We start from the raw sequence: 26,422 nt of genomic DNA on the forward strand, positions 1-26,422 counted from the left end.
CGAACTTGATTGAATCCAAAATCTAAAACCAATACGGAGGCTAATTAAATTACTCGACATAACAAGATTTTTGAGTTTGATCTGATACTTAATTTAACTTATGGTACATTTCAACCTTAAATGGGGATATTATTGGCACTTCGGTGGGTGAAGATTGCTTACCTTTCCACTCACTTCCATACAACTGATACACGTATACAACTTAGCCCATTAACCAAGTTAACTCGTGCAAAAATCTAATTCAATAGAACAAATTTTCTCCTATAAAGTCATTTTAAAATAACTTCAAACACATTTGTAATTCGACAAATTTAGGGAAAATTATAAGTACTATAGTGTAATTTACAAAAAAAACACACACAATTTTCTTTTAACGTACTCATTCAATTATAAACAGTTAAACACAATTTTCACATGCATTTAAAGAATTAGTATTGGCGGGAGATATTTGAAGGATAAATAAAGAGAATAAGTTTCGCATGCTTAAAAGCGCAAAAATTCATAACATTGATCTGTCTTCCCAACCGTTCGATATATAACCTCCAATCTTAACCGTCCGAATGTGGCCAAGTACATCATTCTAACGTACACCTGTTCACATCAGATCTCTTTCTCTTCCCTCTTTTTTCTGTAAAACCCTAATTTCCGACAAATTTGAAGTTTTTTTTAGCAGATTCAATTCCTAAGAATCAGTGCGAGAATTAGCTTTGATGGATTCTGGAGATGATAGTGATATCCCAATTGAGCCCAAAAAGGGGAAATCTAAGACTCCCAGAAAAACTAAAGAAAGCGTTCTCAAGCAAAGTAAGTTCAATTGTTTGATTTTTTTTTTTAATTAAACTTGGATTAAATTAGGGTTTTGATTGATGAATTTTTGATTATGTAATTGTGGGTTGGCAGAATCACCAGCAGAATTTTTTGCGGAGAACAAAAATATTGCAGGATTTGACAATGTAAGTTCCTAGCTCAATTTTTTAAGCATTTTATCCCCAATTTTTGTGATTTTTAAAGAATTTTTCGACCTAAGACCCTTTTTAGATTTGATTATGATCTTGCTTGAACTTGATGGTTTTATAATTAACCTGATGATTTTTATCACTTGGGTTACTGTACATAGGAGCTTGTTATAATAGATAGCTAATAGTGCTATTGTGAATTAAGGATAACACTGATTGTTTCTAAGGGCCACTTGTTAGAGTATTCTTATTGGTCCGGTATCGCTCGGATGGTGTTGAAGTTACACCTTTGCTCCACCGTGCTTTTGTTGTGATCTCTAACTGATAGCGAGTGCTGAGTCCCGAGTGAATGTTTATGGTATTACTGGAATGATATATGAATGGAATTATGGAAGGTTATGAACTTGTAATAGAAAATAATGTATGTGATAATTTTGTCTGTTGCAGCCTGGGAAGTCCCTTTATACTACTGTGAGAGAGTTGGTTGAAAATGCTCTTGATTCTTCAGAGTCTATATCAGAGCTTCCTGTTGTGGAAGTTACAATGTAAGTGATTTTAACTAATGAACTATGACAAGATTGTATGGATAGTATCTTCTAATAATGTTGACAAGTTTGATATTTGATCATCTGGTTTTTATTCAGCATCTAATTTTGTGTTTTTACTGTTTTTTGTTATTGAAGAGAAGAGATAGGGAAGAGTAAGTTTAATTCTATGATTGGTCTCATTGACCGGGAGCGAGTTGATCAGGAATTATATGATGATTACGAGACAGCTAAAGCTCGTGAGGTACGTGAGTTTCTAGTGTTCCATCAAATGCAATTAGTTATCCTAGCATGGTTATCCCTGTAGTGGTTTTGGTCATGGTTTATTCTTGAGTTTTAAATTTACAAATGGCTTTGGTCATGTGGTTATTATTCTTGAATTTTTATTTTACAAATTGTAGGTCTCTATGCCAGTAGCGCATTATGGTTAGTGACTGATATCACATGTTTAGCTAGGTTTTGAATGAGGAATATGTGGATCAGGATATTTATTTTTGATCTGACCTCTTAGTATTTGTTACTCACATAGAAACGGCTGGCAAAGGAAGCCCGTGATCTGGAAATCCATGCAAAAAATGCAGCTTTGGGGAAGAAAGTTAAAGAGACTGCTGCAAAAGCTAGCAAAGGCCGTGGTGAAGCCTCTTTTTTCAGGGTGATATGTAAGGTGCTTTATATCTCAACCTTTTGTCTTTTTGGTCTTATTTTACTAAAAGCACTTGCTGATTTTCTGCTATTTTTTTAAAATTCTCCTCCGCTTCTATGTTGATATAGTGTTTTCTACCTAATGCAGGACAATGGAAAAGGAATGTCGCATGATGACATACCTAATATGTTTGGGAGAGGTGTGATTATTAATATGCTTGGGAGTTAACTTATCTCCCTGCTGTTTCTTTGTTGTTGATTTTATTTTTCCCTTTTATGCAGTTTTATCTGGAACGAAATATGGACTGAAACAAACACGTGGGAAATTCGGATTAGGGGCTAAGATGGTAAGTATTGTCTTCCGCTGAAATTAGGCAGCTCTTTTGGTTGTATGATTTTTGTTGCACTAGATAGCAGCATTTGTGCTTTTTCTTTGACGTCAAGCTTACATTCCAAGATGTGTGATTTTTTATGCTATAGATTGAGTATTATCACTTATCAGGCTTATGTAACTCATGTCAAACTTATGTAGGCTTTGATTTGGTCCAAGATGAGCACTGGACTACCTATAGAAATATCATCTGCAATGAAAGGCCATAATTATGTATCATTCTGCAGGCTGGATATTGACATTCATCGGTATGTTATAAATTGCTGAATTTCTGGGGTTTATGTTTCTATCTCCAATGCTATATTGGTTTATACTTTACATAATGGTACCAGTATGCTAATGGTTTGCTTCTAGGAATATTCCACACATTCATTTACATGAAAAACGTGAAAATAAGGACCGCTGGCACGGAGCTGAAATTCAAGTTGTCATTGAGGGAAATTGGACTACCTACCGGGTATTTATTAGTGTCATTTGGTTTTTATTTAGGACAGTTGCTTTGCCTTGTCAGCTTATTCTTAAATTACTATAACTTGAAACTTAGTATCTTTTCTAATTATTGGTGACGTGTTGCTCATGCAGTCTAAGATATTGCATTATATGCGTCAGATGGCTGTCATCACCCCTTATGCTCAATTTGTCTTCAAATATATCTCAGAAACACCTGAGTATGTTGTTCCCTATTGTCTTTGTTTTCTGCATCTTTCACTTGCCGCATTTTGGCTGTCTTTATTCAACAACAAAACTTATACTTTTCCCCAGAGTTGACCTGATTCAACTCTCATTGAGTATGTTGTTGCTTTCTAGGTATTGGCTAATTATTTATCTATTTTATTTATGCAGTAAAAATGTGACCATAGGATTTGCACGAAGAACTGATGTAATGCCTCCTGTACCCATGGAAACTAAGTATCATCCATCTGCTGTCGATCTGTTACTCATTAAGCGGCTTATTGGTGAAACTTCAAAGCAGAATTTGCTACAGTTTCTTCAACATGATTTCGTGAATATAGGAAAACCTCATGCTCAGCGTCTGATTGGTAAGAAATTATTTCTGAAACACACACTATGATGTACTAACTACACCTGGTAACAAGTAAAAAAGAAAATAACTTTTTAAAAAATTAGTTTTTAGATGCCCCAAAGTGAATTTTGAGGTTGTGTTGCACTTGTGATTCTCTTATAACGGGTTGGCCTATGAAAATCCTGTCATTATTTACTTCCTATCTATTTCTAGCACAGGGCAGAACAGCTGTCACGGAGGCTTACTTCTGTCTGACTTACCGAAACATAGTGCTTATTTGGTTGCTATGGGAAATAATTTCTCTTGGTAATTTGAAATTTCAAGGGATTTAACTTTCCTTGTGTAGTTCCAAGGAAATTGGTTAATCTTGTTTTGGTTGCAATGGGAAATTATTTCTTGCGGTAACTTATATTTAACTTTCTGTTATAGACTAGCTTCGACGGATTATAATAACAGTAAAGTAAGCAACATTGTAAGTGGAAAGCTTGATTGATTGATGATGAAAAACTGATTACAAGGTTTGATTTGCTTTAGGCTATCAATCTCACAAGTAGGTTTAGCCTACAAATCTCACATTAGTGATTTGAGGTCACAACTCGCCAATTGGTGACTTGAGGTCGCAACTCTCTCAAGGATTCACTCCCAAATTTCTGCCTACCTTCTCCTTTCTCCTCTCCCTCTCTCTATTTATTTACAATTTTAAAGATGATTCTAGATGGTTTGTCTTCTTTTGTGCCATGTGGCATCTCTTGATTCCTTGCATAATTTCCCTTATGCACTACATCTGACAACAACTAACATACTAAATTTCCTTATGTACTACATCTGTTCAATTGCTTAGAAATTGATAATATCTTTGTTTCAAATATATGCTAGCTAATACAAGTTTTTAGTTAAAGACACTCTGATGGATCTTTAATGATGATGCCTTGTCAACTTTCAGGTGAAATGGGCCCAGAATTTAGCCCTAAAATGGCTGTAAAATCACTTACCTCGCAGCAGCTCGTTCGCATACATCAATTGTTTCGTCAGGCTAAATTTGGTGATCCTAGTGGAGATGTAAGCCACTTGCTGCTTATAATCATTAGTGAATTTGCTTTGAGATTTTTGCCTCGTCTTACAGTATATTAATGGCTTGTGAACTTTTTGCAGTGCCTCAGCCCTGCAGGAGAGTACAATCTTCGTTTAGGAATAATAAAAGAGTTGCATCCCGACATGGTTGCTACTTACTCTGGCAGGTGTATATCTACTTTTGAGATCTATTTAATTTTTCTCTTTTCTTGACATTATGCTGAAATACTGTATATATGGACAAACTATTCTCAGTTACTATATTGCTACAATATTCAAATCAATTTTTGCTGTGAAATTTATTAGGAAAAATGGAAACTAGAAATCCAACCTTTGCACTTTTTCCTCTTAAAAATCCAACCTTTATTTTATTCCTCAAAAATCCAACCTTTATACCCTACTTTCTCCAACAGATCCATTTGACCTTTAACCTGTTAAATAGGTTAAATTTTTTTTTTTTTTTTAAAAATTCTTTCACTTTCCCTTCCACTCTTCCTCTTTCTCTCTCATCTCTCCTCAAATATGGAAACACCATAGCAGCTACGCCGGCGCCACCAATTCCGCCACTACACAACGACCCACCTTAGCAGCCCCTGCTCGCCTCCCCACCTAGCCACCTCCCAACCGTCACCACCTCAATTGACACCCTACCAAATAAAACCAAACCACCATCACCTCACCTTTACCCCAAGCTGAAACCACCAAACCAACCCAAAATCACCTCCAACCACTTCCTCTGACTGCAGCCCCCACTCCCACCATGATTTCTGTTCTCTTGGTGCGAGAATCAACACCCAAAAACTTTACCTCGCCATTTTGAAACGAAGCCACCTTTGTTCTTCTGACAAGAATCCACCCAAAAAAAACCCACGATTTTTGCCCCAAAAAATTTGGTAGTGATTTTTGTGGGGTTTTGTGGGATTTATGATTAGTGCTCAATTTGGTAGTGATTTTTGTGGGATTTATAATTTTGTGGTGTAGTGCTGTGGTTGTCGGAATTTGAGTTTGGAAGAGGCTAGGTGTGGTGCTGATGGTGGTTGTGTGGTGATTGTGGGTGGCGAAGTGGTGATGGTGGTTATTTGCTGGTGTGGGTTGTGCGGGTGTTGTGGGTTGTGATTATGGGCGGTGATGGGAATGGGGTTGCTTGGTTTCGGTGGCCGATGGGCGGTGGGGAATGGGGTTGCTGATTTTCTGGTGGGCGGTGGGGAAGGGGTTGCTGGGTTTGATGGCCATTGGGTGGTGGGGATACGGTGGTCAGTGAAGGAGGGTGGGGCTGGGTTTTCTGATTTTTTTTTTTGTTTTTGTTTTTGTTTTTTTAATAATTAAAAAAATTAATTGACCAATTAATGGCTGACACGTGGCACATAACTTATAAAAACCGGTCATCAATAGGTAATGGATCTGTTGGAGAAGATGGGGTATAAAGGTTGGATTTTTGAGGAATAAAATAAAGGTTGGATTTTTAGGAGGAAAAAGTGCAAAAGTTGGATTTTTCTTTTCCATTTTTCCAATTTATTAATGCTGTATTTCTATGCAGTGCTCAAGTATTTGAAGGCCACCCTTTTCTTGTGGAAGCTGGAGTCAGTGTTGGTGGCAAAGATGTTAAACAAGTAAGCAGTTGCATCCGCTTTGTTAATTTAGCCATTGAGGTAGAATAGTGATGCCAGTATTTGAGGTATGTAAAGTTAGGATTTTTGTTCCTCGAGGACAGAAAAGGCAGGAATTTAGTGGAAGGCATTGCTTTGAGGTTGTTTTTCTTCTAATAGATTTACAAGGTGGAGAATGATGCGTTTTGTTGTCATAATTTTTTTTGGTTATTATAACTACTCAGCATGGGCTTGTTCTAAAAAAATCCTAGGCCTTGTAGCATCAGTCACTTGATGCTATATATGCAATTGCATAAGAAGTATAATTTAGAGCTGTCATGTTGCTTGGCACTTGTTTGAGGATATTCAAAGTTCTCAATGCGTGAATGATGGTTCCTTTTCACCTACAGTCCTTTATAAGGCTATATGTCTAATTTCTGCTTTACTATAGGGTTTAAACATCTTCCGGTTTGCCAACAGAATTCCACTTCTCTTCGAGCAAGGTGCTGATGTTGTTACAAGGACGGCTATAAAGAGGATCAAGTAAATGCTTTTCATTTATTCTCTTGTCCTTGCTTTTCTGAGGTGGTGCCTTAAATTATATTGATGAAGACATCTCATTGGGAGCTTATTTGTCAGTTGGGGCAGTTACAAAATTAACCAGAATCAGGACAAGATCGGAGTTTTTGTCAGCATTGTTAGCACAAAAATCCCATTTAAAGGGACTGGTAAGGAATACATTGGTGATGACATAAGTGAGATAGCTTCGGCGGTCAAGGTGAGTCTTTTCTCAGTTTTAAATTTTACTCGTGAAGTTTGGTTTTGGTCAAACACTGGTTCTCATCCTATATTATCTTTACAGTATGCTATTCAGCAATGTTGTATCCAGTTGAAGTCCAAGATAGTGAAGAGAATTCAGGCCAGGGAGCAGCAGGAAAGAAAGAGAAATATGAGCAAGTTAATATAAGCCCTGGTTCTCTTTCCTTGAGTATTTTATTTATTTGTTTGTTTATGCTCACCCTTTCTGGTTCTTGCTAATGTTAGATACATTCCAGATGCTGCAAATGCCATCTATGATGTGCTTAAAGAGGCGGCACAATTGCATGCATCAAAAAAGAGAAAATATGAAGGCGAGGATGCAGAAATACTGAGAAAGGTGTCAACTCGTGCTTTAACAACAGAGACACTTAAAGAGAAACTCGCTAGACATGTTGAGCAGGTAAGATCAGCAGGGCCTTTACTGTGGCAAACTATAAGTCTATAACTGCTTTTTTCCAGGATCTTCTTTGATTTCATAGCCATATTTCTGAATGTACATCAGATATGGTATATTCTTGAGTCTTGGTACCAATATCTGTGTTGTTGAGTCATTAGTTCATGTGATGCTCTGCCATCTTTGCATCTCATATTCTCATCTTACCTTTATCTTTAAGCACTGAACATATTCTTGTACACATCCAACAATTGAAACATACTCCCTCCACCTGTAATAAGTTCACACTGGCTGAATCCTTCATGATACATCATGATTTTACCGAGAGATCCTTTAGAATAGTTGTTTCTTTCCTCTTTCCCACCTAATCCAAGTAGTAGTATGTTGGAATTCTAATTTTTAAGGATGTAAGGTAAAATGACACTTAATAGTGCTATATGTGACTATTAATTACAGATGAAGTGAGTATATCTTGCTCTAGGAACAGCAGCTGTCATGTTATCATTTTTCTGTCAACCTTCGCTTTTCGATTTAATGCAACTTTTCTTGTAAATGATGTTCTTGCAGGTCGATTATGAAATGGCTCTTGAATACGCTACACAGGCTGGAGTTAGCGATGAACCTAGAGAAGCTTTTCATGTACAGTCACTAGAATCAGAAAACAACTTCATTGACCTGCATAGTCCTGTTTTTGTTTTCAGACTTTTCCAGTAGGATCAGGTATAAGCTCATACTGTATTTCTGTTATAAAATATATTCACATTTAGGGAGTTGTAATTTTTTTTTTCTTTATTTATTTGTAATTTTCGGTTGAAAATATGCTAATAAAAATTTGAGTTGAGTGAAAGTGGTTACTCCCGAACTAACTGTATTCTTTTATAGTCTCTAAGATTGTATAGGCGTTTTGTTATTTTTTCACCTTCCAATATGTAATGGAAGCTTTGAGACTGGATGTAAAAGTTACACCAAATGCTAGGTGTAAAAGTACACAGAATGATATAGATAGAACAATTTCATTGTTTTTCTTTGTGCATAAATTTCTTCAAGGACTTGACGATCAAGCGAGTTGGTGTCTCAATACCTTTTCCCCTGGTACTGAAGAGTGATTGTTAATTTGTTATGATATCATTCTATTCCTCTGTGGTACACTGGTTCATCACATAAAAAGAATGCTTGCTTCACACTTGTGGGCTGTTGTCAACGCTGAATAAACGCACAGGAGATGTTAGGAAACAAGCAGTGGTATAGATGCATTTGGTGGACATGCATTGTGTTCCTCCATTATCTGTAGTGTGATACTGCTGCAGTGCTGTGCCTTCAACCTTAGCTGGGGTTCGTCTTTTTACCTTTGTCTCAACCTTCTAGGCTGCTTTAAATGTATTCATCATCAACCAACTTGTTCTTTGTTTTATGGCTCAATCATGTCACCCCATTCCTATAACAAAGTTCGTGTTTGGAGAATTGATCACCCTCCCTTAGAGGACCCTTCCAGGAGTTGCACCTCAATTGTACAGTAGGTATGTTTTGGATTAAAAATTTCTATGCATGCAAGTTTGTCACAGTTTTCCAAACGTAGTACTTTGTATATGTATTTTCGGCTTCTTCGCTAGTACTGTATAAAGTGACAATTTCTAATCTCAAATCCCTTGCAAAGTTTGGAGTGATGAAAGAATTATGATACAAGACAAGAAATACATGTTACAAGTGAATCTATAAAGTTTATACAAGTATTTTAGTTTCTACTTTTTTTTTAATTTTTTTTTTATTTTTAAAGAATATCTATTCGAAAATTTTAGTGCAGAGTAATAAATTTTATCAGTTGAAAGCATAGAAAGACAAGTTTCAAGTTCGTTGCCGAATCTTTGAGAGTGGACTTAAGAGTTCATTTTGAAAAAGAGAAGGAAAAAAAACCGACCAGACTTGCATCATTAGTAATCAGAATTTCTTTAAAATACCAATAATAACTCTATGAAAATTTAAACTTTAATTAACCTTGTTAATTAGTCCAACAAATATCAGCTCACTCAACTACTCACTTAAGTAACTTTACGCAAGTACTAATCATTTAACGAGCCAGTTAATTTTGTAGTCTTGTTACTTTTGCTGTGTTAATTTTGTTACCACGACTCCGTATAAATTATTTTAGGAGCACAATCATGGGATTTCTAAATTTCTTACCTAAAAATTATACGTTGATAAAGATAAAGATTAACCAGAAAAATAAACTGTTTTATGTACAAACAATTAATTTCGTGAAAATTCAATTAAAAAAAAAAATTTAAAGAAAAGATTTTACTACAGTATTTGAACTTGTCGGGAGCCTCGTGATTTCGTGATAGCATTGGAGTGCTCACTGTTCAGGTGAGTTTTTAACTTCCCACTTCAAAACCCAGATAAAAATCCAAAAAAAATCAAGATTTATTTCACTGTTTTTCCCAATAAAAATTTAATCTTTTATATAACGAATGGGGTATTGTTTTGATCTCAGAACATTCAAAATCAATGGCAAAACAAACCCAGATCGCCATAATTGGAGCAGGAACATTTGTGAAGAATCAATACATCCCCAGATTATCTGAAATTTCTAATCTAGTTTCTGTCAAATACATTTGGAGTCGTTCTCAGGTAATCATTACTCTTTTACTTATAAATCATTGATAAACACTTAATTCTCTCTAATTTACAGTTATAAAAGATTTTTAATTTTGTGGGTTTTTATTAAAAATAAAATTGGTAATGTGTATAGGAATCAGCTAGATCTGCAGTGGAAATAGCTAGTAAGAATTTTCCAGAAGTAGAATGTAAGTGGGGTGATGATGGTCTTGATGATATTATCAAGGATTCCTCAGTTGTTGGAGTTGCTGTTGTTCTTGCTGGCCAAATTCAGGTCTTATTTCTCTCTCTCCTTTTTTTTTTTTTTTTTTTTTTTGTTTTTGTTTTTTTGGTGAATTCTTATTTTATGTTGTTATCTTGCCTTGGATGATAATTAATTCAGTAATGTATGAAAGTAAAGTAGATCATTTACTAATTACTATCTAAGTTTAGTCATAAATTTTATGTTAAGAAGAATTAAGCTTTGTGTATTCTGGTTATGTTTAAGCAATGATATAAATGGATTAAACAATATGAATGTGACAAATTGCTGGTTTTCTAACTTTCATTGCATTATGTAATGTATAAATCAACTTCATAGCTTATATGTATTTTCTTGTGTGAGGACAAATTTGATTCTTTGGAAGTTTGGAGAAAGAAAAAGAGGTTGTTTAGGACTAAGAAGTGTAACAGATACAAACTTATGAAAGTGATAACTTAAGTGATAACTTTTCGCCGAATTTGTTTGAATTCTTTGGGGGTAAGGACTAAGGACTCAGGAAAGGCATTGATTGGTCTTTTGCTGCTGGTGGGTTGGTTTTCCTGCCCGACTTCTGGCGTATTAGTTGAAAGTATAATATGAGCTTCATAATCCAATTCTCAAGAGGCTATTGACTTAATAAACTTATTTGCTTGTTGACCGGCATTGCTTAGGTAGATATGGCGCTGAGACTGCTCAAGGCAGGGAAGCATGTGATCCAAGGTATTCCCCCCGCTCCAACAATGGCCATCAGTGCTTGTAATTGGAATTTTCGGTGATAAAGAAGGTTTCAGTTTGATAAAATAGAAATGGACCAGATCATCTAGAGGTTACCAAAGAAAGAAATGATGTTTTCAAATAGCTGCTGAACTTTGTTATTATGATGGAAAATCACATTATTGTTATAGCATAGAGTTGGTTTGCTTGATTTTCTTTTGGCTGTTTAACTGTTTTATCATTTCTAATGGGTGATATGTTTTGTGTTATTTTCATGTCAAAATCTTGGGTGTTGGATGATTCCTTGGGACAACAGAAAAGCCAGCTGCTGCAAGTGAGTGAAATTCTTTTCATCAGTGACTCATCACATCCATTTTGCTCATTAACCGATTATCTTAATCTGCATTATTCTTTATAATTATGTGTTGCTAAAGCGTACGAAGTACATAGATTACTGTAGTGATAACAGCAATTTATAACATCCTGTGAAAATTTTAACGGCTTATAAGATGGGCACATCTTGTTAGTTACTCTTTTATTGACATTTATATAATAAACCTGGAATCCATGAGGTTGATAATGTTGCCATTAGATTCATTCTTGGATAAAATGTCTGTTAGATTTTGGGCTATACTTATTTTTTCAAATACATCTGTTTGTGCAGATAATGAGGAGGCAGAAATGGCACTGTCAAGCTACAATCTTATATCTCCTGGAATTCCTAGTAAACCAATCTGGGCTGTAGCAGAAAATTACAGATTTGAACCTGGTTTCATCGAGGTACATGGTATTCTGCTGTGCCCTGTGCCTGTGCTAGGTTTGCCTTTTTGGAAGTTTCTCCTCAATTAAAATGCCTTTTGGATGAACAGGGCAGGAAGCTAGTCGAAGAAATAGGAAATATGATGAGTGTCCAAGTTATTGTGGAAGGATCAATGAACAGTTCTAACCCATATTTTTCAAGTTCTTGGAGGAGGAACTTCACTGTAAGTGTTTCAATTTCCATGGCTACTATATATACATTATTGTATGTAAATTCCTTGCAAATGAAGCTTTGGTGGTTAAATGAAATTATGCAATTACTTGTAAGGCTTGTATTTGTAGGCATATATGTCTCTTTAGCAAGCTTTGATTTACCAATTCATTGATGAATGCATGACTTGAATAACTATAATTGATGTGATGTCAGAGTCCCAAAAGTTGTTTCTTAGAGGCCCGGTTAAAGAGATGTATAGTATTCTTGTTTTGAAGGGTTCAACACTTCAACTTGTTTAGATTCGTCAATACGACTGTAACAACTCTTCCTCTATGGATCATATTATAATCACATACTATGTATTTGTTTCTCATGGATGATTGGTGAGTCATGCCTCTTTTTTTTTCTTTATTGCTTGGCTATGCAATGGCTCCTATCATTCAAAAAGGAAAATGGGTAACTCCTGGACAACCTGTGTACCAAAATAGTCATATAATGGAACCCTCAACTTATTATCGGGACTTTATAGACCTATTGGTAGGCCTATTATGGTTCCAAATCAACATTTATGACCCCTGGGGACACACCCCACATTCACTTCAATTGGTCAAAAAGCATGAATTATAGACTTCAATTTTTAACAATTTTCGACTTTTTCGGACCCAAAAAGAAAAGAGGATGAGGTGCTTTCTATGGACTCTACGAGACCTTAGGAGACCATTTGGGTGGTTGAAACTATCCACTTTGCCTTTAAATTATCATTTTAGTAGGTTACATGCACTTCTCCCTTCATTTACTCAAGGCTATTACCCTTTATGTGATCAACTAGTGTTCGTATCTAATACGAGCAACATTGTAGACTCTGAGAAACTTCCCCTACTATAACTTGAGTTTATGACATTGAGTCCTAAAGGCCTATTATGGTTCCAAACCAACATTTTTGAGCCCAGTGGACACACCCCACATTCACTTCAACTGGTCAAAAAGCATGGATTATAGACTTCAATTTTGAACAATTTTTAACTTTTTCGAACCTGAAAAGAAAAGAGGATGAGGTGCTTTCTATGGACTCCACGAGACCTTAGGAGACCATTTGGGTGTTTGGTACTATCCACTCTGCCTTTAAATTATCATTTTAGTAGGTTCCATACATGTCTTTATTCATTAACTCAAGGCTATTACCCTTTATGTGATCAACTAGTGTTCGTATCTAATATGAACAACATTTTATGACTCTGAGAAACTTCCCCTTCTATCACTTGAGTTTATGACATTGAGTCCCAAAATCTCCGAAAATGGTCCTATTATGCCTATAAACTCTCCAGAGAACAATTTTGTTTCCAGAATTCCAGCAAGTTTAGTAACCTAACGAACTTAAACTGCCTAATTTTATGTCAAATTTCTAAATTTAAACCGCATAAGCATTGACTGAATACCAATATATGTCGCACGTTATAGAGTATGATGTTTTGTTGTTGCAGGGAGGTTTTATTCTGGATATGGGAGTTCATATGATTGCAGGACTAAGGATGGTAAGTTTCTACTGTGTTGACTCTTGTACTTCTTCGTTATTGTACCAAGTACTTTTGATCTACATTGCTTTCTTGACACTTTGCCTTTAAAATGTCAAGACATAAACATTGAAGTATCTCTTCCTGTATCCATTTTTTGACTATATGTTTTTTCTTTGTCTGAGCAGCTTGTTGGCTGTGAGATGAAGTCAGTTTCGGCTTTGACTGCTCATGTTGATACTACTCTACCCCCACCAGATAATATTTCTAGTTCATAGTATGTTGCAAGACCATGCTATTACTTTCTCTCTCTTTTTTCTTCTTTTTTTTCTTTATTTTGGCATATTATGGAAGCCTTAATGTAACCTTTTTCTCATAATTTGCGTATGCAGTCAACTGGAGAATGGTTGCCCTGGCATTTTTGTGATGGCAGTATCTACTAGATCACCAAAGGCATGTAGTTATATAATATAAGGCTCAAGTTATTTCTGAACACATTATTCCTCCATTCTTAAGGGACTGATATTTCACTGCAGATATGCTGGCGAGTAGTTGGCGTAAATGGAACTGTACAAGTTGAGCGTGGCAACGTTGATGGGCGTCATGGTTACTTGGTATACTTAAATTAAAATACATAAACTCTGTTTCTAATATTAATATGACCTTACTAGGAATTTTCAGATTAGCTTATACTTCCATTGCCATTTCAGGTGTCTAAATTTGATGTCAATGGGAAATGCACAAGCTCATTTCACCCATTCAGTGGAGTAACTGAAGAGCTTAAAACATTCTTACACGATATATCAGAGGTGAGTCCAAATTTATGTTTCTAAAAATTGGTTGCATTGAATGATTTATTTTTGCGCCACGTACATATTATCAAACATGAAGCACAATATTTAAAATTTAGTGTTGATGTTAACATGACTCCACTTTTTAGAAGTTAAAACTCGGGAATTAGATATTGTAGTGGTAGCTGGGGGAGAAAAATGGGTATCAAACGATGTAATTACTGCACACCTTCTGTTTGCTTATGAGGCAATGACGTAGTAAAGGAATACGGGCTATGCAGGCATGCAGCTTCCTAGTTGCAAGTTGTTCATGAGTTGGGGATTTTTTTTTTCTTTTTTTTTTCCAAGGGAGAAGAGTAGAATATCCTTGGAATTTGTTGCACATCCTCTCCATGGTATTCCTCACACCTGCCTTGGGTGGTACATACTTTAGAATTTGATGATGTTGCCATGCTTTTCATGCTGAAACAAGGTGATTGTACTATATGCAATCACTGCATGCCTGCATACCAGTTCAGAGCTGACTAACTATGGCCTGACCTAGCTCGATTCAGGCCTGACTTGAGCACCCTTTTATCGTCTGGAACTGTGGCCCTGCCCATGAACAATTGAACATCTCTTCTTACCATAGCTTATCGTTATCCAAGTAACAGAAGCCTGGAACCACCTTGCTGATGAGCTAACATATTTTTTCCATTGGTTTGAACTTTGTTTGCAGGCATCCAGCAACCACAAACCAGACCCTCGCCTATCTTTTGTTGAAGGTGCTCGAGACGTGGCTGTTTTGGAGGCAATGCTCGAGTCTGGAACAAAGCAAGGAGCCGTTGTGCCTGTCAAAACATTTTGACCAGATCAAAGATTCTTGCTGTAGCATGCTAATGTGCTTGCTCTAAACATATACTGAGGTGCTTAAGTTATACGGAGTATGGGAGGCTTCTGTGGTTTCTAGTCATTTGAAATTATTTTAAGTAAAAATTATATGCTCAATTGATCGAATTGATCACCAACACCGGCACCTCCTAGAACGAAAGAAATTGTTAGAGATAGAAATAAAATCGATTTAATGGTCGAAACTCCAAAAAATATTTTTGGATCAATCTATTGAATTTAATTTTCCAGTGAAATTAGTTTTGGTTAACTTCTAAGAGTATGATTGTAGTCAGACAAGTGAACCTGAAAAACCTCAAGAAAACTGAAAGAAATGGTGTTGGAGCATGTGAATAAGATATGTGTTCAACCAACCACACCTAACACCAACTGCCTTGGCCTTTGATTTAATCTCCTATAACAGAATCAAAATTATTACCTCTGGTGGTAAATTTGAAATTTTTTTATTCATTCTCAACTGTATGGACTGTATCTGCACTGTTGCTATTTTGGTAAATCAAGTCGATATGATTTAAAAATAAGTCGATTTTGTTAAATGTTTATCGATAGAAAGTCTTTAATCAGTGAAAGGAGAAAGTGAAGGAGAAGAAGTAAAGAGGATCAGTGAAATTGTAGTATGTTATTATTATTGCCTCATATGACACCCTATATATATAGCTAATACTTCTATACTAAGAGTACAATTCAATCATGCTCATATATTGCCATATAAGTTCACAAGGGTTGGACTTATATGTGCATTGCAACATCAAATCAATGATTGGCATTCACATTGTCTTCTAACACTCCCCCTTGAATGCCCATACTTGTACATAAAAAAATATTTGTTGCCTTATTAAAAACCTTGCTAGGTAAAACCCTTTTGGGATAAAAAACCATAACTAGGGAAAAAGAGTACAACGATATAGTATTATATGCTTTGGTATACTGCCTCGTTAAAAACCTTGTCAGGAAAAACCCGGTGGGATAAAAACCTGATCGAAGGGAAAAAGAGTGCAGTACATATAATACTCCCCCTGATCTCAGCATAGTTCACGAAGATGTCGCATTCCGATTTTGTGAACTAACTGTTCAAATTTCTTCGAAGGAAGTGATTTGGTGAAAAGGTCGGCAAGATTTTCACAAGACTGAATTTGCTGGATATTTATTTCCTCGTCCTTTTGCAGATCATGTGTGAAGAACAGTTTTGGGGCAATATGTTTCGTTTTATCTCCCTTAATATACCCTTCAGTTACTTGAGCGATACATGCCGTATTGTCTTCAAAGATGATGGTTGGGTCTTCTGTTATTGCGTTCATTCCACACTCCTTTTGGATATTACTGATCATCGACCTCAGCCACACACATTCCCGTCCTGCTTCATAGAGGGCTATCAACTCTGCATGATTTGATGATGTCGCGGTCAATGTCTGCTTTGTTGATTTCCATGATATTGCAGTGCCGCCATAAGTGAATACATATCCATTTTGTGACTTGGCATTTTGAGGATCTGATAAGTATCCAGCGTCTGCATACCCAATGAGAGCAGCATCTTGTTTTGGTTGGTAATATAAACCAAGGTCTTGTGTCCCTCGTAGGTACCGGAGTAAGTGTCGAACTCCCTTCCAATGCCTATATGTTGGTGCATTGCTGTGCCTGGCTAACAAATTCACAGAGAAAGCTATGTCGGGTCTAGTATTGTTAGCTAAGTACATTAAGGCTCCAATTGCACTTAAGTATGGTACTTCTGGACCCAGAATCTCTTCATTTTCTTCTCGGGGTCTGAATGGATCATTTTTCATATTCAAAGAACGAACAACCATTGGGAAGTTGGTTGGGGTTGCTTTGTCCATGAAGAAACGTTTCAAAACTCTTTCTGTATAGTTTGATTGATGGACAAAAATGCCATGACTCAAGTGCTCAATTTGTAGTCCAAGGCAAAATTTAGTTTTCCCAAGGTCTTTCATCTCAAATTCTTTCATCAAGTATTTTGCAGTTTTCTCGAGTTCATTTGGGGTTCCGATGATATTTAAATCATCAACATAAACTGCAATGATAGCGAATCCTGATTGTGATCGCTTTATGAAAACACAGGGACTAACTTGGTTGTTTTTGAATCCTTCTCTCATAAGGTATTCACTCAGACGGTTGTACCACATCCTTCCAGATTGTTTCAATCCATAAAGTGACCTTTTTAGTTTTATGGAAAGCAGTTGTCTAGGCTTGTGGTTTTCTGGTAGTTTTAGTCCTTCGGGGACTTTCATGTAAATGTCCGTATCGAGTGACCCATACAAATACACAGTCACTACATCCATTAATCGCATTTGCAGTCCTTTTGTGACTGTCAAACTTACCAGAAATTTAATGTAGTTGCATCAACCACTGGAGAATATGTTTCTTCATAATCAATCCCTGGAATTTGAGAAAATCCTTGGGCTACAAGTCTTGCCTTGTATCTAACTATTTCATTTTTCTCGTTACGTTTTCTTACAAATACCCATTTGTATCCAACGGGTTTTACACCTGCTGGTGTAAGGGTTATTTTCCCAAAAACTTCTCGTTTTCCAAGTGACTTTAACTCAGCCAGCATTGCCTCCTTCCACTTTGGCCAATCACTCCTACGTCGACATTCTTCTACAGTTCTTGGTTCAACATCATTTTCATCAGAAACGATGTCGATTGCGATGGAATTTAAAAATGTTTCATTAACGATAACATCTTTCCTATTCCACTGAGTCTTTGTAGAGACGTAATTTATTGAAATTTCATTGTTATCGATGTTTTGAACATCTTGTTCATTCCCCGTAGGGTTGTCTTCTTGTTCGTCCCCTTTTGGATTATCATCATTTTCTTTACTTTCATCCACATTTGGTCTTTCTTGACCTTCTGACGGGGGAACATTATTAGTCTCATTTTCTATTCCATCCAATCTTTTTAGTTTACTTGGCTTAGAATCTTTTGAACCAAGTGGTCTTCCACGCTTTCTGCGTGCCTGAGATTCATTTTCTATGGCCTTATTACCAGTTGGGATTTCAATATGTGCAGGGGCATTTTCCGCTGGTATATGTGATTTTGTCACCTTCTTTGTGTCTACAAATGCATCGGGCAATTGATTTGCAACACTTTGTAAATGAACAATTTTCTTAACTTCTTGTTCACACATATTTGTTCGTGGGTCTAACATCAACAGTTGTGTTGCATTCCAAATGAGTTCAATTTCTTTCTTATGTGGGTCCACTTTCTCTCCCCCTAAGGCTGGGAATACTGTTTCATTAAAGTGACAGTCCGCAAATCTAGCCGTAATTAAGTCACCAGTCAATGGTTCAAGGTATTTAATTATAGAGGGGGATTCAAACCCGACATAAATTCCCAGCCTTCTTTGTGGACCCATTTTTGTTCGTTGGGGTAGAGCAATGGGAACATATACAGCACAACCAAAGATTTTTAGATGTGAGATACTTGGTTCTCGACCACAAACAAGTTGTAGTGGGGAGAATTTATGATAAGTTGTAGGTCTCAATCTAATTAGCGCTGCTGCATGTATTATAGCATGTCCCCAAGCAGATGATGGAAATCTTGACCTCATTAATAATGGTCTTGCAATCAATTGTAATCTCTTAATTAGTGATTCAGCTAGACCATTTTGTGTATGAACATGAGCTACTGGGTGTTCAACATCAATTCCAATTGACATACAATAATCATTAAATGTTTGGGATGTAAATTCCCCAGCATTATCGAGCCTTATTTTCTTTATTGTATGATCTGGAAATTGTGCTCTTAATTTGATAATTTGGGCAAGTAATTTTGCAAAAGCAACATTTCTGCTTGAAAGCAGACTGACATGTGACCATCGTGTGGAAGCATCAATTAAAACCATGAAATATCGAAATGGTCCACATGCTGGATTAATTGGCCCACATATATCTCCCTGAATTCTTTCCAAGAATTTTGGAGATTCAGTAGCAATTTTGTTCATAGATGGCCTTATTATTAATTTGCCAAGTGAACATGCAGAGCATGTTAATTCATCTGATCGGGGAATTTTGACATTTCTTATTGAATGTCCAACTGAATGTGCTATTATTCTTTGCATCATCCCAGTTGTTGGATGTCCCAAACGATCATGCCATAAAATAATCAAATGTTTGTCATCTAACTTCTGGTTAGATATCATATTGATTTCCACGGGTCGTATGTTTATACGGTATAACCCGAAGAGTATGCTGGCAATTTCTCATATATATGTTTCTTGCCATGTTTTTCTGCCGTGAGGCATATATACTCTTTTTGATCTGTCGTCATTGTTTCTAGATGATAGCCATTTTGGCGTACATCTTTAAAGCTTATGAGATTTCTTCGAGATTTACTCGAATATAAAGCATTATTGATTATTAATTTTGTTCCATTTGGAAGCATTATACAAGCATTTCCAGATCCTTCAATTAATTTAGCTGACCCGGAAATGGTGTTTACATTTGCTTGAAACAACTTTAGTTGTGAAAAATATTTTCTATCTTTTAAGATAGTATGTGTTGTTCCACTGTCCAAAAGGCATTGATATTCGGAACTAACTTCAGGTAGATCCATATCTTCATAAAATAAATTTAATATTAGTTTAGAATAATATCATACAAACTTTTATTGATGATAAAGATTTAAAGTACATGACTAGAAATTTAAAATACAGGGAACTAAGAAAATACATTAAAACATAGCATATGTTACATTAGTAGATGGGGAACCTAAGCATTGTTGTTTTCTCCAAGAATGAAATCATTCCCAGTTTCAGCATTGTCCATGAAGAAATCGGACACATCAAGGGTAGGACATCAAGCATTTTCTTCATTAACATAATTTGCTTCTGCATTTTTCTCTTTACCTTTTACAGAAGCCTGGTAAAGGTCTACCAAATGTTTGGCCGTACGACAAGTACGTCCCCAATGTCCTGTCATGCCACATCTGTAACATGTGTCTTTTCCTTTTGAAAGAGTTTGTTTGTGGCTTCCAGATGATTGTCCCTTCTGTTTTTCAAAATTTTTGAAATTACTGTTTCTTTGAAAATTGTTTCTACCACGTCCTCGGCCTCGTCCGCGATAATTTCCACGGCCTTTTCCACGGCCATTGTAATTTCCACGTCCACCTCTTCGTGCAGCATTTGCCTCGAGTGGATAAGAACTTGTTGCATTTGCCTCATGATGAGTGGCCAAAGACCCAGTTGGTCTGAGATTATGATTTTTCAACAAAAGATCGCTATTTTGTTCCGCAACAAGCAATACACTCATTAATTCATTAAACTTCTTAAAACCTCTTTCACGATATTGTTCTTGCAACAGTATGTTGCTTGCATGAAAGGTAGTGAGTGTTTTTTCAATCATTTGTTCATCGGTGACTGGATGATCACAGTATCTCAATATAGATACTATCTCATGTATGGTTGAATTGTAATCTATTACAGATTTGAAATCCTGGAACCGTAAATTTGTCCAGTCAAATAATGCCTTAGGAAGGAGCACCCTTTTGTGGTGTCCAAAACTTTCATTAAGGCGGTCCCATAATTCTTTGGGATCTTCAACCATCATGTACTCAGTTTTAAGGCCTTCATGTAAATGATGCCTTAACAACACTAAGGCTTTTGCCTTATCTTGTTCAATGATAGGTTTTTCAACCGTCATTGCAGAAGAGGTAGCATCAGTTGTTTGACCAGAGGGACTTTTATTTTCTTTAACAGTGTGCTCCAAGCCTTGAGCTTTCAAATTCATCATTGCGTCCACTTTCCATTCCAGAAATTTCTTTCCAGATAAATCTAAGATGCTGAACTGTCTTTTCATAAGGTCTCCCATTTTAGCTACAACAAATTTCGTGATAATTAGTTTATAATAACAAATTATATGTACAACTCACATGTTTAGTTCTTCCATATTTATAATTAAGTTAATAAGACACGTGATAATTAAATTTAATAATAATAAACCATAAATAATGTAGTCTTTTCTCCCCCTTGGTTTATTATTGTGAGTAATTATGTGATTAGGCAAAAATTAATCATGTTAGTTGCAAAAAAAAAAACAGCAAAACGACAACAATGACAGTAGTAACAATAATTATAATGATAACGGTAATATTATACAATGATGATTAATAACAACAAACATACATAATAAAACAAAAAACAAGCTTTTAATATACTAAAACGACAAAATAAGTGAGTTTTACTTATACATAATGACAAAAATTAATATTGCTACTAATAAAATTACAAGTGCCGTAATTAGAAGGAAATATTGTTTTATCTTCATTAAATATTCCTCAAAAGTGAAGTTGTGGGTGTTTTGGGTGTTTTGGTTGCCGTCGTCGGGGAACATATCGGAGAAGAAGGGGGTGAAATTTTTTTTTATTTTTTTTTTTAGGTGATTTTTGGATAAAAAGTGGGAAGGGATAAGGGATTTGTGGTGAAATTGGGGGAAAAATCCGTCTTTTATAGAGGTAGGTTTATCCGTTACTGTTCTGTACAACTGTAAAAATATCATATAATAGTCTAACGTACTGGCATAAAATTATGGTCCATATATATATATTTATAATTGTAAAAGGTTATCACACTGGGAATGCAAGTCATAGTGGTCCGAGAGCCCTAATATCTATAAAAGATCATGGGTTCGAAAACGGAAAGAAACACAAAAAGTATGTAAAAGTAAGAAAAATAATAAGTATAAAAGGCTGCATCTTTTTGTTAATCTAGTTAATAATAATATGCATGCAAAGCTACTATATACCTGACTGAAAACTGGTGCTGATAACGTGTTAAATGTTTACCGATAGAAAGTCTTTAATCAGTGAAAGGAGAAAGTGAAGGAGAAGAAGTAAAGAGGATCAGTGAAATTGTAGTATGTTATTATTATTGCCTCATATGACACCCTATATATATAGCTAATACTTCTATACTAAAAGTACAATTCAATCATGCTCATATATTGCCATATAAGTTCACAAGGGTTGGACTTATATGTGCATTGCAACATCAAATCAATGATTGGCATTCACATTGTCTTCTAACAGATTTGGGATATTATCAACATGCCCAATTCTACCTTAAAAACCCGAAACTTAAAGCAACAAACATTGCTACATTTACCCGTTGAATAAATAATTGTATTCCAAAACTAATAAACCATCAAAAACTTAATTGATTACAATTGGATTCCACTATAACCAATCTTGATTAGGGTCGGATAATTACCCGATTGAGTTAACCAAGCTTTCTTCTTTTGCATTGCATTACTATTTTCTGGACCATCTAATAATAAAGTACAAAAAAGCCTTCATAAATTGTTAAGCCAATCACATAATATTACCTCAAAAAAAAAAACCACATAATATAATCAGAAGATTAATAAAGGTAATAATTGTAGTTATTACTCTTTATTAATCCGACCAAATTACTATCCACACATATTCGCACGTGCCAAAGCCGACCAACAACCTCCACGTGTGTACCTCGGGTACCCAGGTAAAAAAAATTTACTTTTAATTTTTTTTTTACTGCTTTTTATGGACATTGTAACTGCATTTTTCCAAATTTACAGTTTTACATATCTTAATATAAAGCGTTCTTTTCTATATAGTCTTACACTTTTGCCAGTCCAACAAAATTTAGTTTCCCAAATTCCATTAATATATTTTCTATAATCTTTTATTTTATTTATTTGTTTTTATTTTTTGGGGGAAAGAATTGTTATCATAGAAAACAATAAACAAATATTTTCTCAAATAAATGCAAAACCATATTTACAGTTACCTGACTTCAGTCTTCAACAAATTTCCTGTTTGTTTTGAGTTGGTAAGCAACTTTGCTTCTTCCCATCAACCCCACTTTTTTACTTCAACAAAATCATATTTATTTCCCTTTTTTTTTGTTGAGAATTTTTTGTTATTTTTGTTAAACCAAACACTACTTTAGCTTTTAATTTTACAAGTAAAATGAAATGCAGATCTGCCTCTTCTTTTTGCTTCTGTAAGTTTATCTTATTTCATGCAAAGTTTGTGTTTTTAACAATTACCATTTGCTGAAACTAAATAAATATGAGATCAGAGTATGCACGTATTTGCATACCCTGTATGAAAATCCTGAATCCGCCACTGGATAGACATACATAGACTTGTCATCATGGTTATTTTTCTCTTGTATGCTTCTTTCTGCAATAACACATGTTTCAGACTTTCAGTCTTTTTAGCTTAGTAATACTGTAATGTAACTTTGTTTCATTTTTTCTGTATAATAATGCAGGTGTTCTTGCTGTCTGAATCAGACTGTAAGTACTATTTTTAAGAGTTTGCTTCACTGAAACACTTCACTTTTGCTAAATTTTATTCAGTTACTTTCTTCTTTAATCCCTTTGAATTGTCTGCCATTTTTTTTTGCTTTTGACTGTTGCCAATTTTTTTCAGTTTACTTGCTGATTACTCTAATGACTTCCCTTAAGATACCATGTTCTTGCCTTCTTGGTTCTTAATAGACTAAACCCCATTATTTCAACTCAATACTTCCATAAACAAGAGATCATACATTAAATTTTGTGAATTGTGAACGCGTTTTTGTAAGTTTTTAAAATGAAGCCGGCTCCTCCCCTGGAGGAGTTTGCTCTGAAGGAGACTTCTCCGGCGATAGGTATGGCAGGGTTAGCAGGGGATAAGCTAACCTCTACCTATGACCTGGTGGAGCAAATGCAGTATCTTTATGTTCGCGTAGTTAAAGCTAAGGAGCTACCTGGGAAGGATGTAACTGGCAGCTGTGACCCTTATGTAGAGGTTAAGCTAGGGAACTATAAAGGGGCTACTAGGCATTTTGAGAAAAACACAAAGCCTGAGTGGAACCAAGTGTTTGCTTTCTCAAAGGAACGGATTCAATCCTCTATTGTGGAGATTGTGGTGAAGGATAAAGATTTTGTTAAGGATGATTACATTGGGAGGGTTATATTTGACCTTAATGAGGTGCCGAAGAGGGTTCCACCTGATAGTCCTCTTGCACCTCAGTGGTATAGGCTTGAGGGTCGAAAAGGGGATAAGGCGAAAGGGGAGCTCATGTTGGCTGTTTGGATGGGGACTCAAGGTGATGAGGCATTTCCTGAGGCTTGGCATTCTGATGCTGCTTCTGTTGGTGGTGATGCTGTAGGGAAAATCCGGTCCAAAGTTTACCTTTCGCCTAAGCTTTGGTATGTGAGGGTTAATGTCATTGAAGCTCAGGATTTGGTGCCTAATGACAAAACCCGGTTCCCAGATGTCTATGTTAAGGCAATGGTTGGAAATCAGGGTTTTAAGACCAAACCGAGTCTAGCTAAGACCCTGAACCCTGTGTGGAACGAGGACCTGTTGTTTGTAGCTGCTGAGCCATTTGAAGAACCCTTGTTCTTGAGTGTGGAAGATAGGGTTGGACCAGGGAAGGACGAAACATTAGGAAGATGTTTTATTCCGTTGCATACTTTACAAAGGAGATTGGATCATAAGCCGGTGAACACTCAGTGGTACAACCTTGAAAAGCACATTATTGTCAATGGGGAAAAGAAGGAAAGTAAGTTTGCTAGCAGGATTCATCTGCGGATCTGTTTGGATGGCGGTTATCATGTGTTGGATGAATCTACTCATTATAGTAGTGATCTAAGGCCAACTGCCAAGCAATTGTGGAGGCCGAGCATTGGAATTCTGGAGCTCGGGATTCTAAGTGCTCATGGACTTATGCCAATGAAAAACAAGGATGGAAGAGGGGCAACTGATGCCTACTGCGTGGCTAAGTATGGCCAGAAATGGGTTCGAACAAGAACCATCATTGACAGCTTTCATCCCAGATGGAATGAGCAATACACTTGGGAGGTTTTTGATCCTTGTACTGTTATTACAATTGGGGTGTTCGATAATTGCCATCTGCATGGAAATAATGGAACGAGAGATTCAAGAATTGGGAAGGTGAGGGTGAGGCTTTCAACCCTTGAAACAGATCGAGTTTATACACATTCATACCCTCTTATAGTCTTACATCCTTCAGGAGTTAAAAAGATGGGTGAAGTTCAATTGGCAGTGAGGTTTTCTTGCTCATCATGGATCAACATGTTGCATATGTATTCTCATCCACTGCTACCCAAAATGCATTATGTTCATCCATTATCTGTCATACAGCTCGACAGCTTGAGACACCAGGCTACACAAATTGTCTCAATGAGACTCAGTAGAGCAGAACCTCCTTTGAGAAAAGAGGTTGTGGAGTATATGTTGGATATCGATTCTCATATGTGGAGTATGCGAAGGAGCAAAGCAAACTTCTTCAGAATCATGAATGTTCTAAGTGGGATGATTGCAGTTGGCAGATGGTTTGATCAAATCTGCAACTGGAAAAACCCAATCACCACTGTTCTTATTCACATTCTCTTCATAATCCTTATTGTTTATCCTGAACTGATTTTGCCCACTATGTTTCTCTATCTTTTCTTGATTGGCATTTGGAACTACCGATGGAAGCCTAGGCACCCACCTCATATGGATACTCGGCTCTCACATGCTGATGTGGCACACCCTGATGAGCTCGATGAGGAGTTTGACACTTTCCCTACTTCTCGGGGGAATGAACTCATTAGGATGAGGTATGATCGGCTAAGAAGTATAGCAGGGAGAATTCAGACCGTTGTGGGAGACTTGGCAACTCAAGGTGAGAGATTTCAGTCACTGCTCAGCTGGAGAGATCCAAGAGCTACTGCATTGTTTGTTACATTCTGTTTGGTAGCTGCAATTGTGTTGTATATAACTCCTTTCAAAGTCGTCATCCTTATCTATGGCATCTACGTGCTGAGGCACCCTAGATTCCGGAAGAAGCTTCCGTCAGTTCCAATCAACTTCTTCAGAAGGCTACCTGCAAGAACTGACAGCATGCTGTGAGAAAAGCTATTTACTGCACTTTGTTCATTCATATGTAATCTGATATAATGTGGTTAATTAATGTTCAATTCAACAGATTTATTAGTTTTCTTTTAAAATTGTCCTAAGGTTTGCTGTTTGAATGTGGTAATTTTTAGTAGAAGATCATGATTTTGAATTATTTTGACAGTCTTCTGCTGTATTCACTTAACTAATCTGAAAATGTAATATTTGACATGTCTACATGTATTATATAACTTTCTGATCAACATCATTAAGCATGAAATATATAACTATGATGAGGATTGATGCGACGATGATGTTAAGAATTTTCGAAGGATATATGGTCCCTATTCAACTTTCTACCCAACAGGCAGCTTTG

The 26,422-nt window shown here is 36.1% G+C and overlaps 4 protein-coding genes across 7 annotated transcripts; 3 read left to right on the forward strand and 1 right to left on the reverse strand.

Moving 5' to 3' along the window:
* Positions 1 to 611: 611 nt before the first annotated feature.
* Positions 612 to 8,449, forward strand: LOC110695978 (DNA topoisomerase 6 subunit B-like). 3 transcript variants are annotated; one of them, XM_021873228.1, is made up of 19 exons: positions 620 to 804; positions 901 to 953; positions 1,404 to 1,501; positions 1,640 to 1,745; positions 2,031 to 2,165; positions 2,292 to 2,343; positions 2,426 to 2,490; positions 2,676 to 2,782; positions 2,889 to 2,991; positions 3,117 to 3,202; positions 3,378 to 3,574; positions 4,502 to 4,617; positions 4,711 to 4,796; positions 6,167 to 6,239; positions 6,667 to 6,758; positions 6,855 to 6,993; positions 7,078 to 7,172; positions 7,260 to 7,434; positions 7,996 to 8,449. In XM_021873228.1, the coding sequence occupies exons 1-19, from the start codon at positions 711 to 713 to the stop codon at positions 8,140 to 8,142; spliced, it is 2,019 nt and encodes a 672-aa protein (XP_021728920.1). In that variant the 5' UTR covers positions 620 to 710; the 3' UTR covers positions 8,143 to 8,449. The 3 variants fall into 3 exon arrangements, with proteins under 3 accessions (XP_021728921.1, XP_021728923.1, XP_021728920.1); XM_021873229.1 differs by lacking the exon at positions 7,996 to 8,449 and having other exon boundaries at positions 612 to 804; positions 7,271 to 7,434; XM_021873231.1 differs by lacking the exon at positions 7,996 to 8,449 and having other exon boundaries at positions 612 to 804; positions 7,078 to 7,188; positions 7,271 to 7,342.
* Positions 8,450 to 8,823: 374 nt separating this feature from the next.
* LOC110695979 (uncharacterized protein YMR315W-like) lies at positions 8,824 to 15,416 on the forward strand. 2 transcript variants are annotated; one of them, XM_021873233.1, is made up of 13 exons: positions 8,824 to 8,945; positions 9,917 to 10,053; positions 10,175 to 10,315; positions 10,954 to 11,002; positions 11,313 to 11,330; positions 11,661 to 11,776; positions 11,866 to 11,979; positions 13,451 to 13,501; positions 13,669 to 13,757; positions 13,873 to 13,933; positions 14,017 to 14,094; positions 14,191 to 14,289; positions 14,990 to 15,416. In XM_021873233.1, the coding sequence occupies exons 2-13, from the start codon at positions 9,931 to 9,933 to the stop codon at positions 15,116 to 15,118; spliced, it is 1,068 nt and encodes a 355-aa protein (XP_021728925.1). In that variant the 5' UTR covers positions 8,824 to 8,945; positions 9,917 to 9,930; the 3' UTR covers positions 15,119 to 15,416. The 2 variants fall into 2 exon arrangements, with proteins under 2 accessions (XP_021728925.1, XP_021728924.1); XM_021873232.1 differs by lacking the exon at positions 8,824 to 8,945 and adding an exon at positions 9,613 to 9,789.
* Positions 15,417 to 19,970: 4,554 nt separating this feature from the next.
* LOC110696154 lies at positions 19,971 to 20,981 on the reverse strand. The gene has a single exon (XM_021873442.1). It carries the CDS (start codon positions 20,979 to 20,981, stop codon positions 19,971 to 19,973), a length of 1,011 nt encoding a protein of 336 aa, XP_021729134.1.
* A 1,801-nt stretch (positions 20,982 to 22,782) lies between these two features.
* Positions 22,783 to 26,345, forward strand: LOC110695980 (FT-interacting protein 1-like). The gene is made up of 2 exons (XM_021873234.1): positions 22,783 to 23,152; positions 23,426 to 26,345. Exon 2 carries the CDS (start codon positions 23,749 to 23,751, stop codon positions 26,059 to 26,061), a length of 2,313 nt encoding a protein of 770 aa, XP_021728926.1. The 5' UTR covers positions 22,783 to 23,152; positions 23,426 to 23,748; the 3' UTR covers positions 26,062 to 26,345.
* Positions 26,346 to 26,422: the final 77 nt, after the last annotated feature.

This window comes from Chenopodium quinoa, unplaced genomic scaffold, assembly GCF_001683475.1.
Source record: "Chenopodium quinoa cultivar QQ74 unplaced genomic scaffold, ASM168347v1, whole genome shotgun sequence".
Classification (NCBI taxonomy): domain Eukaryota; kingdom Viridiplantae; phylum Streptophyta; class Magnoliopsida; order Caryophyllales; family Amaranthaceae; genus Chenopodium; species Chenopodium quinoa.